Here is an 11,871-nt window from a genome sequence, read left to right on the forward strand (position 1 = left end):
ATATATATATATATATATATATATATATATATATATATATATATATAGAGAGAGAGAGAGAGAGAGAGAGAGAGAGAGAGAGAGAGAGAGAATTTCAGTCTTATCCATAAAACAAAATGTTCTCTGCCTTTTTGGAGATACCCATGAAAACAAAGACAGAAAAACAATCCGTTAGATGAGATCAAAATAACTGGAGGCTTGCAGGGGTGTAAGCTGCCTCCTGCCTTGGAGCAGCTCGGTTTCACAGGCATGGCCACAGCCGCTTACAGCCGCGGAGACTGATGGGGGCACAGTGGGGCTGAGTGAGGCCAGGGCCAGACCTCAGCACGCTGTCCTGAGTGGATTTAATAATCTAGGCTTAATCAAAGCAACGTTTGGACTTGGAAATGACCCTTCTTGGCTGTGGGAGTTAGGTACTTCACGCAGTGGAAATGTAGCTTGCTTCCTTGTTTCTTAGCCTTCAAGAGGAGCAGGTGGAGCGAGAGCGAGACCAACCGTTTCCTGGTTTCCCTATTTCTTCTATTCCTTCCTAAGACCAGACTCATTGGGACCTCAGTTTTGAGGATTCACACGAACCAATAGAGAAAGCGGCTCAGACAGAAAAGTACAAAATTCGAGAAGATCGGAGATGAAGAAAACGTACAAAATTATATATATATTTATATATATAATAACATGACATATCTATGTACAACATGGCTGGGACAGTTGAGGAACCTATACAAGGATACTCGTCACCTTCCCCTCCCCACATGGACTTTAGACTAAGGAAGACAGCATGAGGAAATGGAGCAAGAAACACAGAAATTATATACAATTACAGGTGACACTCAAGGGGTCTGGGGGCCAGGGAACCCAGGGGTCCTGCTCTCTCCATTCCTTCCTCACCAACCTTCTCCTACCCTGTCTGAATGGCAGCCTGAAGCGTGGATGGCCAGTCGGGAGAGAAGCACACCCCTTCACCCCCCACCATGCACATCGGGGGTTTGGGCCCAGCGTGTGGCCCATCAGAACCTGTGAGGTGAGAGGGCACGAGAGGATTACAGAGTCTTGTTCTCTGGAGCAGTCAGCTCTCACCCTGGCCCTCCCTGTGGCAACGAGCAGGCTGCGCTCAGTAAGATTCAGGCCACGCTAGTGATCACTGACGGGGCTGGAGACGCCGGCCACCTACGACCCCTTTCCTCTGTCTGCCCCACCAGCCGTGAATCAGCACTGCTCCTTCTCATCACACGGGGGCTGGCTGCTGAGCTCTAGGAAGGCGGGGAGCGCCCAGTGTTCTCTCTCGCTCCCCATCCCCCTTCCTCCCAGGTGAATCATTTCCTAAGAACCTGCCGCTCCAGCTCCAGCTCCAGCTCCAGCCCCTGGTAGTACTAAGCCCCAGAGGCCAGCTCAGCTCTTTCCTTTTCTGCTTGTCTCCCTAACAACACACCTGGCATCTGATTACATCTAAACTGTGGGACTCCAGGTGCATGACTGAGCATGTCTCCTCAGGCCCACAGCGCAGCTGCCGCAGCCACCTGTTAGCAGCAAAGGCCCAGATTACAGGCCAGGAAAGCGGGTCAGGGCAGCAGCAAGAAGCTTCCAGGCTCACTTCTCAGAAGTTTTTTTCCCCCTTTTTTTCTTTTTTTTTATAGCTGAGCCATCCTGCCACCTGTTGGCAGCTCAGCGGCAGCTCAGCTCAGGCTGGGAATTGAACTGGTGACCCTGTTGCTCAGAGCTCGCACTCTTGAGTGAGCTCTTAACCAACTGAGCCACTTGGCCGGCCCTCAGAAGTTTTTTCTTGACCCTATGACCCTATGAAGCCCTCTTGCCTGAATTTATAACCCCCGAAATGTCCACTTCCTCTCTCGTCATGTAGTCTTCAGAGGGTTCCCTTCTCCAGGCTCACCCATGGACCTGCCTCACTTCTAACTTTATAATGAAGAGCAGTTTTTCAGGGGGCAGTTAAAGGATTTTAAAATCAGAATTTTATCCATATTCAACTCTATTTTACAGACAAGGAAATAAGAAATCCTGAGAGGTTAGATGACTTGACCAAGCTTACACCACACTTCTGCAGAGACTGAGCGGAACCAGAACCCAGGTTATCTTGCCTCCTAAACCAGTGCTCTTTCCACTAATCCACGACACTTTCAAAATGCTGGGAGAGAGACAGAAGGCGCCCATTTTGTGTGACTAATGTTCTCCAATCAGGGCAAACTGTAAGAGACACTGAATAAGGGAGGTTAAGTGGGCACTGTGGTTTCAGGCAAGCAAATCGGTTTTTCTTTTTGAGGATTCTCTAAACCTGCCATAATGGAGACATGAAGCAATAGCAGCCTACGGGACAAAACACTTAGAAGCACAGAAAACAGACTTCATTCAATCTCCCTTTCCCAAGGATGTCAGGTTAGCCTGGGGATGTTAAGCCAGCCACATTGTTCCCAAAGCTTAGCCTAACCAGTTTTGGGATATTCTCTACCGAAAGGAGAAATCACAGCGCCCCAGTTTCTCATCGGGAAGAAGAAGTCTCCTACGCCTGGGCCCCTGCCTGGGCTACAGTGATGGTGTAGAAATCTCAATTTAACCAAAGACATGAACTCAGAGCCCCTCTTCAACACACATCACATTCTCAGCAGCCCCCAGCAGAACCACAGTCACTTCTGGCTAGCAAGCTGAGAAGTTCTAACTAGGTGCCTGTTCCATCCCTGCCTATGATATATAAAAGTCCAGTGGGTGAGGAAGGGGAGGAGAAGGGGGGCCCAGGTTACCCCGCAAGCTTGCTGGTGACGAGCGAGGACTTTCTCTGGGGAAGATCCTGTGGGGTGGGGATGTGGTCACCGGTCACCAGGTTCTTGTCTGGTCCTGCACTTGGCAGCTGCTTATTCTTCATCTTGGCTTTGGCCATGTTGTAGTCTCCTGAGTCAAAGTACTTTTGCTAAGAGACAAGAGGGAGGGTTAGGTGAGTGAGGAGCACTGGCCTTCCTCACAAGCAAGGAGACCCACATCCATTACAAACCCTCCTCCATGCTCAGATCTTTCGCATCTTCCTTGATTAACTGCATGCATACATAGCTTAGCATTCGTTACATATACTTACATCTCCTCCAACAAATGTGTTCTGACTTTTTCAGGTATGTAAGCAGTTTCCCAGCTAGAGTACAGATTTTTTGGAGTTAAGAGATAACCCCTACATCCTTTGTAGCCTCATCAGTACACGATGGTTAAACAAAATTACTAACTTCAGGGTGACTGGTTAGCTCGGTTGGTTGGAGCGTGGTGCTGATAACACCAAGGTTGCCGGTTCGATCCCCACATGGGCCACTGTGAGCTGCGCCCTCCCTAAAAGAGTCAACTATGCCATTGTAGCATGAAAGCAACGTGTAACCAATGCCCATGGCTGCTCCCCAATAAAATAAAAAAATAAAAAAATTACTAACTTCATTTATAAAGGCTTACTAAGGACCTGTTAGTCTGCAGAGGGCTTGGTGCTGGGCAAACAGAAAGGGGTAAGATATATATTGTAGAAGGGTCAGTCTGGGGCGATCCAGCCATCAGCAGGAGACCAACCTCAAAACTGGGAACTGTTCTCCCAGACCACGAATAGAAACTGGGCTTGTTCAGGAGGATTATGGACTGTCCCTCTGGCTCCCACTGCTCCCACACATGTCCCATGGCTGTGACAGCCTGCCCACGCCTGCCTCGCCTACAGCAAGGTAAACTGCAAATCAGCATCACATCATCATCTGTGACTAAGCCTCAATCACTAGGATTCTCCACAGGGGCTGTTTCACTCTCCGTTTTATCCACACAGAAGAATACGCTCGAGTTCAATGACTTCTAATCCCTCAGTCAGCTTTAGGAACCTCTGGGGGCTGAGAAACCGGCTCAGGAGCTAGATGGCTATGAAGGCAGACTCTCTGTGGGGGAGGAGAACCACTTCGGACAGGAAAGATAAGTCTCCTGAGGGAGTAAATGGCTAGTGCTAACTTCAAGAGCCTGAAGAAATCTATTCATTTCAAGTTGAAGAAACCTGCAGGACACATGGTTTGATCTTCTTCTGAAACGATGTACCCCGAAATTTAGCGCTAATCCTAAAGAGTGCAATCCTAAAATTCCCACCATCCAAACAGGCGAATGCCTGGGGAGGTCAGCAGTTCAGTCTCTAACGTCTTCCCCCCACACCCCCAAGCTTCCACACCCCAACACTCCTACATTAGACCTTAATATCGTACATGGGACATCAGAAGATAACTGGTCCCATATCAGAGATTTACAATCATTTGCCTTGTTCTTTACGAGTTTTGAACTCGTCTCCACAGCTGCCCAGTGACAAGGGCAGCATTCAGTAGAGCCTCTACAGGGCCCATCCCCTTGGGCTCCACAGTAAGAGGGTAAGAGATCGTTCCCCGTACCCCTTTCTGGAGTCTTTTCATGAGGAAGTCGGAGCCTCCGGGCTTTTGTCCTAGGCTTGGATATTTGGCCTTTAGCTTTGCCTCCTCGGCTCTCTCAGGGAGAATACCTTCTTTCTCCTGCGTGTCCTGGAGGGAACAAATGGGCCAATACAATTAAAGACCGGGCAGACACTGCTTCTAATATTCGATAACCTTTACACTATCAACTTTCCTGACAATCCACCCGCAATGTAAACATGCTCTCTCCACCCTGCTCTTCAATAAAGCCAGACCTTTGTTCAAATCCCTAAAATTCAAGATGACTGTATTGCGAGAAGAAAAAGACAGGTGCTTTTCACACTACGTCCAGGGAACTACCTCGGTGACCTGTGAGAATTGGTTAAAAGGTAATAACTAAGCACAATACTTCAATCACAGAGTGAGCCATAGTTTACTCAGCACAGAAGCCAGGAAAGACAATGAGAGGAAAGGGCTTCTGGCGATACATGATGAGTAGGAAAGTTCCCAGGCTGTCCCTAACATGCAGTGCAGGTCAAATGGGAAAGCAAACGGGGTGATTGCTGAGACAGTCCCTTCTTATTCAGAGTCTAAGATAGTCATCAAGTCTCAGCCTTCTCCAAAGATCTCCACCTTAGTAATGGGACAACATTGCTTCAGCATTGCCATAAACACGTGGTAGGTAGGTGATAAACAGAGATGAAAATGACACTATTTTTAAGCTCAGGAAAATTAAGATACAGTAGGTTCACTAGTATTTACCTATAATTTTTGCCAAAAAGTCAACACCTTCCTGAGTGGGGGAAGTGATGGAAGTTTGGGGAACATATCAAGATCTCGACTGGCTTGCAGGGGCTCTCGCTGTTGTTACTCTCCTCTTGCTTTGAGTGGGCCCCACCACCCTTTTCTTTAGTGATTTTTTTTAAAAGGACCTAAAGCCAATCTGCGGCTCTTTTTAGTGGAATTACATTCCCTTCTCTTGGAAATCCGGCACTGATATAACACCAGGTGTATTTCATGAACCCCTGAGACCAGCACTGAATGTTCTAAGTCAAATACAAGCTCCAAGAAGAGGTGTATTTGGCGAGCTCTCATCACCGAATTGCGGGTGAACTAAGTCCCACTGCCTCGGAAGTCTGGGAGGGGGTGGAATAGGGTGGCGTCTTTCTTGTCACGACTCGCTCGGTGTCTTTTCTAGGTTTAACCTCCATTATTCTGAACGGAACTCTAGTCCTCTTGTCGGGTCCTTATTGAAGATGGGCATCAGACCATCCCCAACCGTTAAAATAGGTTTCTTGAGAAAGTTGCCGCCTTAAATTAGCCATAATTCCTCTTCTCCCTTCCCCCAATGCCAGTCCTTTCTAAACGTCTTTACCTAGACCTGTATCTTTCGGAAGATTTAGATTGCGGGCGCCAGCCTGGTTGATGGGTTATTTATTTATCCCTTATAACCAATAACACACAACGCATCCCAGGACCACCAGCCCCCTTTCATTCACCCAGTCTTTCCAAACACCCACCCCGCGCCCAAACTTGGCCAATTACAGCACAGCTCCAATGAGTTGAGCGGTAGGCCTATTGGCCAATCAGGAAGGGGACGGCACTGACTGACAATAGACTCAACTAACCAGCACCAAAGCAGCAAGCCCTGTTGAAGCTCACCCTGCGTGACGCAAACAGTGGCCAACCTCTGCAGAGCCTGAGACCATGGCGACCAATCCGCACTGGTGGGAGACCGTCTCCCGCCCCATCACGGTCGCCCCCGGCTCGCCCGCCCGCACCCCCTCCATTTCACCTGCTTCTCCTCGCCGGTCTCCTCCGCAGGGTTCTCCTCTTCTTGTTTCTGGGACATGGCGGGACCGGGGCTGTGGAGTGTAGGGGGCCCGGGAAGTCAACCGGAGAAGGGAAGGGGGAGGGGAAACGGGGACAACCTGAGCTGTTCCTTCGGCTCCTGTCACTAGGGTTGCTCAGTCAAAATGGCGGCCCTTGTCTGTGACTTTGCGACCGCCCCTTCTTATGAGAGCCAATAGGAGTGGGGTAGATGGGGCGATGACGTAACGATCTACCAATAGTCGGTGGCGAGAGGTGGGTTCTATGGAGATGACGGGCAAGTTGGAACACCAATTTGGAAAGAGAGTGAGACACAAGGACCAATTGAAAACCCGCGGAGGACGTTAGGGGGAGGCGCTGCTAGCTTTGGCATTTTTGCTCATTTGGTGGGATCAGACTTCCATCAGCTCCCACCGCCCGCGCCCGGGAGGCTGTTTTGGAGAGCGTAAGGATGTAAACCTTTCATTTTCAGGTGGAGAGGATTAAGCTTTGCGCAGTGTTAGCAGAAAATTACCGACCTCCAGAAAATAATTTGGAGGTCAGACTGGACTTGAAAGTGGTCTTCAACACGATTCCGGTGTGTCACTTGGTGTGGGGAACCGAGAGACTGAGTCCCCAACCCGAGTTGTCTTGCGGAACATAAATGGCTTACGTTCCATGATTTATCTCTTCTGTAGTGTTAGACTTGTTCAGGGTCATCCCATGGAGTAAGCTGCTTGAAACAGAGCACAGTTCTAGGTACATGGGAAACATTTCGTAAATGCAGTTATCACTAATTAACGTATCCTGAGTCACAGTCCAACGATATTTCTTGAGCATCTGTAGATGGTACTATATTAGTTTTACAGGGTTACATGTATAGTAAGGCAGTCTCTGCCCTTAGTTTAGTTTAGTGGGCGTATGGGGAGAGTTTTCACAGTGTGCCAGGGGGACCCTAAATCCTCAAGATTAAACAGACTCATCTTCCTGGAGTATTAAAAACGAACATTAATCTAATACTAATAACACTGCTAAATTTAGATTAAAATTTAATTTTCCAGGCAGCTTTTTGCAACAAGATAGCCTTGGCTACTTGTTTATTTTTCTATATAATTAGGTGCACTTTTAGAGGAAAAGTTTGAGAAGCACTGGAATACAGATTATCATACAAGACAAAATCTGGTGAGCATCGAAATAAAAGTGTGAATAAAGTGCTATCGGGGTTCAAAGGAAGGCTCATAGTTTAGGGTAAAAAAAAGGCTTTGTGATGGAAGTGGTATTTATTTCAAATACTTCTATTTATTTGAAATAGCTTTAAAGAACTTAGGTGTTTGCCAGGTAAAGATGAAGGAAAGAAGGGTATTCTGGGAAATGGGCATAATATGAAGGCTAGAAAAAAAGAACTAAGTCTAGAACATGGAGGCCTTTGAATGCCAGGATAAGGAACTTGTGAGTAATTTAATAATCCATGAGAGACATTCAAGGTTTTTAGGCAGAGAGTGGCAGATCAGAACTGCTCCTTAGGAAGATTAATTTGGTGGTAATAAACAAAAATAATTCAGGATTCCAAGCAGAAAGATACTAGACTAGAGGTGGGCCGTCTGCTCAGGAGTCCACTGCAATACTCTAGGTGGGAGATAAGTAGGATTTAAACTAGAAATGTGGTAGTTTAGAAAACAGTGAACCTAATTGAGAGAGTCTATGGCAGTGGAATCTACTAGATTAGCAGCTGACTGAATATAGGCAATGAGGAGGCCGTGTGCCTCACAGTGATTATTGGAGAAACAAATTCAAGAAGAGGAATTGTTTTGGGAATAAAACTGGGTGTAGACAGAAAACAAGGTGTTCCATTTTGGAAACATTGCCTTTTAAAAAGCCAGTGAGCCATTTATTTGGTGCAGATACCCAGGCAATGAAGACTTAGGATAAATGTCCTCCGAGTTTTCCTCCATATATGAAATTGTAGGGTTCTAGGAAATGTAGATCTGGAATTTGAGAGAAAAGTGTTAGCTAAATATGAATAAAATTTGCAGTTTACCTAAATATTAGTGAAGTTGTGGAAGTACATGGGATCAGCAAAGGAGAGAGTAGAAAAAAAGAAGTCCCAAAACAGAAACTTGGGGAAAAGTTGGCAAGGAACACAGAGACAAATGATCAGAGAGACAAATGATCAGAACCAGGAGAGAAGTGACAGAGAAGTGAAAGACAGAGGGGACAAAAGTTAATTGCAGGTGGTTAAAGAGTGAAGAGGTGGTAGCAATATTTAATGGTAAAGCAAAGAAATTGGGGCAATGAATTGAAGAGGAAGCAGCAAAGGGTTTTCTTTTTTGGATGGTAGGCAAGACTTAAGTATGTTTTCAGAAAAGGGGAAGGGATTAATGGACAGAGAAACTAAAATATATAATTATCTACTTTGAAGAGGAGATAATGACAAAAGTCGGAGGAGATCGTTAGATCAAGAGGGAGGTTGTCTTTGGCAACTGAAAGGAAGAGTGGAAGGGAGGGGACTGTACAGAGATTCTGAAGGGGCTAAACATTTAGGAAAGTCACATTGGATGGCCTTGCCTGCCTGCCTGCCTTCCTTCCTTTTTTCCTTCCTTCTTTCCTCTTTCTCTCCCCCCCCCACCCTGCCCTTTTGGCCTTGCTTTTCTGAGGTCTCTTTTTTGAGAACAAAGGATGATTGGGTGGGATAGAGGATCTAGGAAAAATGAGAGCAGAAACAGCACTATAAAAATACCAATAATTCAAAACAGCAAGGAATATAAGTATGAGTTTGTGGTAGTCCCAATCAGCATGGCTTTGTAACTTCAGTCAGTAACTCCTGGCCGCCTTGGAATGAAGAAAACAGCCAGCGTTCAATGGGGCAAACAACTGGTACAGAAGGAACAGTGGAGGGAGGACAATGAGGAAGTCTAGATGGGTTTGCCGGTTTGTTGAAATGGCTGACCATGGCATCCACGCTCTTTAGGAAAGACAGAATGAGACTGATGAACTGGGAGAACAGAAAAGAGTTGACGAACTGGTCATGAGACAGATGAAGCTCAGATTTGGTGGGAAAGACAGAGAGGTAGAAGAGTAGGAGGTTGCTGTGAGAGGGAGATTTCAGTCTGTATCTAGGAAGGTGGAAAAATTATAGGTTATGATGAGCTCTAACCTGGGATAATTACAATTGGTGGCAGATATGGCACGGCCATAAAAAGTCAGTGACAGTGATGTAATCAAGTAAATGTGAGGTCACAAATGTTGAAGTTCCAGAGCATAATGATAGGGAAGGTTAGGACAGGGTGACTGTGACCCATATATTGGGAGTGAGCTGTAAGTCTCTAACACATTTGGCCTTACATTGTGTAGGAACAACTACAATCTTAGGTAATGTATGTGTGTGACACCAAATGAGTTATATGTGCAAGTGTTGAAAAGGTCATTTCTGTTGTCTTTTTTTTTTAAAAGATCATTTCTGGCTGAGCTGGTCGAGGAATGTTTCAGGCAAGGTAGAACCTAAGCTAGGGCTATGAGGATAAATAGGAAGGTTGGAAATTGGCAGGGGGAGGGAGGAAAGGAAGATAATTTAGAGGGTCATGCTACCTTCTGAAAGGTTAGAAGGTAGGTGACCCCTGACTGAGGACAATGGAAAAGGGGGAGAGAAACTATAACAAGAGACCACCCCAGAGGGCGTGAGATCCTGCTGGCTCAGCAAGACTCCTCTTTCATCCAACAAACTTTATTGAGCACTCATTATGTACTAGGTATTGTGCCAAGGACCTCGGATGTGAAGATAAAGGACAGTGTCTATTTTCAACTTGTTCAGAGATGAATGAGGAGATGAGTGGTAAAGACAATTTACACTGGAGCAGGGAATTGAGGGCAGCTTCCTGGAGGAAATGACACTTGAAGGAAGTGTAGGAATATTCAAGGTAAAAAAAAGATGGCAGAGGAACTTTTTTTTACGCAGAAGGAGCCTTTTGTGAAAAGACATGGAACCAGAAGACACTCCGTACACTAGATCCTTGGTTCGCAAGCTTAGTTGATTAGTAGTTCCCCAGGGAGCTTTATAAAAATACAGATTTCCTTAGCCTTGTTTCACCCTAATTAAATCAGTATCTCTAGGCTGGGGACTGTGGATCTGTATTTTTGAAAAGCTCCCTAAGGAGAGCCAGAAGGCTGACCTGGGAACTTGTGTGGGGCAGTAAGACATGATGCTGTTCAGGCTGCTGGGGTCCCGAGGAGACCTGTCCATCATGCTAAAGTGTTGGGGTTTCATGAAGACAAACCGGGGAACTTCTGATTTCAAGCAGGGAAATGGTATTGTTAGATTTGGGATTTGGAAAGATCTCACTGTGGTAGCCATGTGGGGATTGAACTGGAGTGGAGAGGGAGACCAGCTGGACCCCTGTGACTGGTAATCCAGGCGGGACTCGGGAGGCCTGCTCAAAGGCAGAGGCCGTGTGAATGGGGGAAAGCAAGGATGCATCCCAAATTCCTGAGTGCAGGGTGGTGCCATTTACAGAAAAGCAAATACCGGGAGAAGAGCAGACCAGAGGTGGGAAAGTAAGGAGAGAAGAAGGCCTCAACTTCTTACATGTTTATTCCTGGTCTTTGGGTCTCTTCTCTTGCTTATGTCTGAATTTTTCAGGGCAGGAATGAAATCTTTTGAATATGAGATGAGCTATCTTGGAATAACAATGTAGAATTTGCTGGTGCTTAAGCAACATTCTACAGAAGAATGGCCATAGGAAAAACAAAAAAGTGAGATGGGGAACTATCTGAGTTTAAGACACATGCCATTAGCACCCTCTGATGGGCCAGACTGAGAATACCAGGAAATTAACCAAGTTTTGTCCTCTCCCCGCCTCCTTTACAAATTTATATTCTTAGGACTGGCCTTAAGTGTAGCCCAGGGTAAGTAGCTAAGTGACCACAATAATACAGTGTTAAAAGGCAATTTTCAAGAGAGTAAAATCATAACTCATACAAATGAGGGAACTAGTAAGATGTTAAGCTGGTTCAAAAGAGAATCTGAAGACACACATATATAAGGCATTTAAGAATGCTGAAATGAATTTGCTGATAGATGTATATATTGATAGTTGGTCAATATCTACAGGGCCTAAAATATAATTCTTAGATTATCTTTCCACAGGGTGGAAATCAATTGCATCTCACTGGACAAAATTCATTTGTCTCTAAGAATCATTTGTATTGCCATCGGTTTCCTCAACTTAACAAACTGTAAAATAGTTCAGAGCCTCTCTTATCATAAATATCTCACATCTGCCTTTCATTGCATTGAAGTTCTGGTTAAAGTGTAACTATATTACCCAGAAAATACCAAGTCAATATTATCAGTTGCCATTTTAAACTTGGATTAAGTAATCAGATCAACTTTAATTAACAGCTACACTGTGAAGTATTGGCTTGGCGAAGGCCTTTGGAAAATCTCAGAAAGGAAGAAAGTTTACATAGCGTCTATTTTGTGTCAGCCCCTGATAGTAGCTTACTCCTTGTTGTAGTATTTGTAATTTAAGAGTATTCAGCCGGAAGGGGGAAGTTGTAACCCCAAAGAGTGGATCATTAATGAAATGTAATGTGTCACCTAAGGCTGTGTGAGGGAGGTTGGAGCAGAGGGCTTTCAATTTGAAAATCATGTCAGTGGGGGTGGGGTAGGGGTGGG

General features: G+C 45.7%; 1 protein-coding gene and 1 pseudogene across 1 annotated transcript in view; one reads left to right on the top strand and one right to left on the bottom strand.

Moving 5' to 3' along the window:
• The window catches only part of ENSA (endosulfine alpha), a 7,385-nt gene extending 990 nt beyond the window's left edge, over window positions 1-6,395 (bottom strand). The window contains exons 1-3 of the mRNA XM_019625345.1: window positions 6,187-6,395; window positions 4,395-4,520; window positions 2,751-2,917 (exon numbers count right to left, since the gene is read on the bottom strand). Coding sequence (XP_019480890.1) covers window positions 2,751-2,917; window positions 4,395-4,520; window positions 6,187-6,243 — 350 coding nt within the window. The 5' untranslated portion in view covers window positions 6,244-6,395. The remainder of the gene's footprint in view (window positions 1-2,750; window positions 2,918-4,394; window positions 4,521-6,186) is intronic.
• A 225-nt stretch (window positions 6,396-6,620) lies between these two features.
• Window positions 6,621-11,871, top strand: part of LOC109372267 (ubiquitin-conjugating enzyme E2 E3 pseudogene) — a 7,343-nt pseudogene continuing 2,092 nt past the window's right edge.

This window comes from Hipposideros armiger, unplaced genomic scaffold (genome assembly GCF_001890085.2).
Source record: "Hipposideros armiger isolate ML-2016 unplaced genomic scaffold, ASM189008v1 scaffold_621, whole genome shotgun sequence".
Taxonomy (NCBI): Eukaryota; Metazoa; Chordata; class Mammalia; order Chiroptera; family Hipposideridae; genus Hipposideros; species Hipposideros armiger.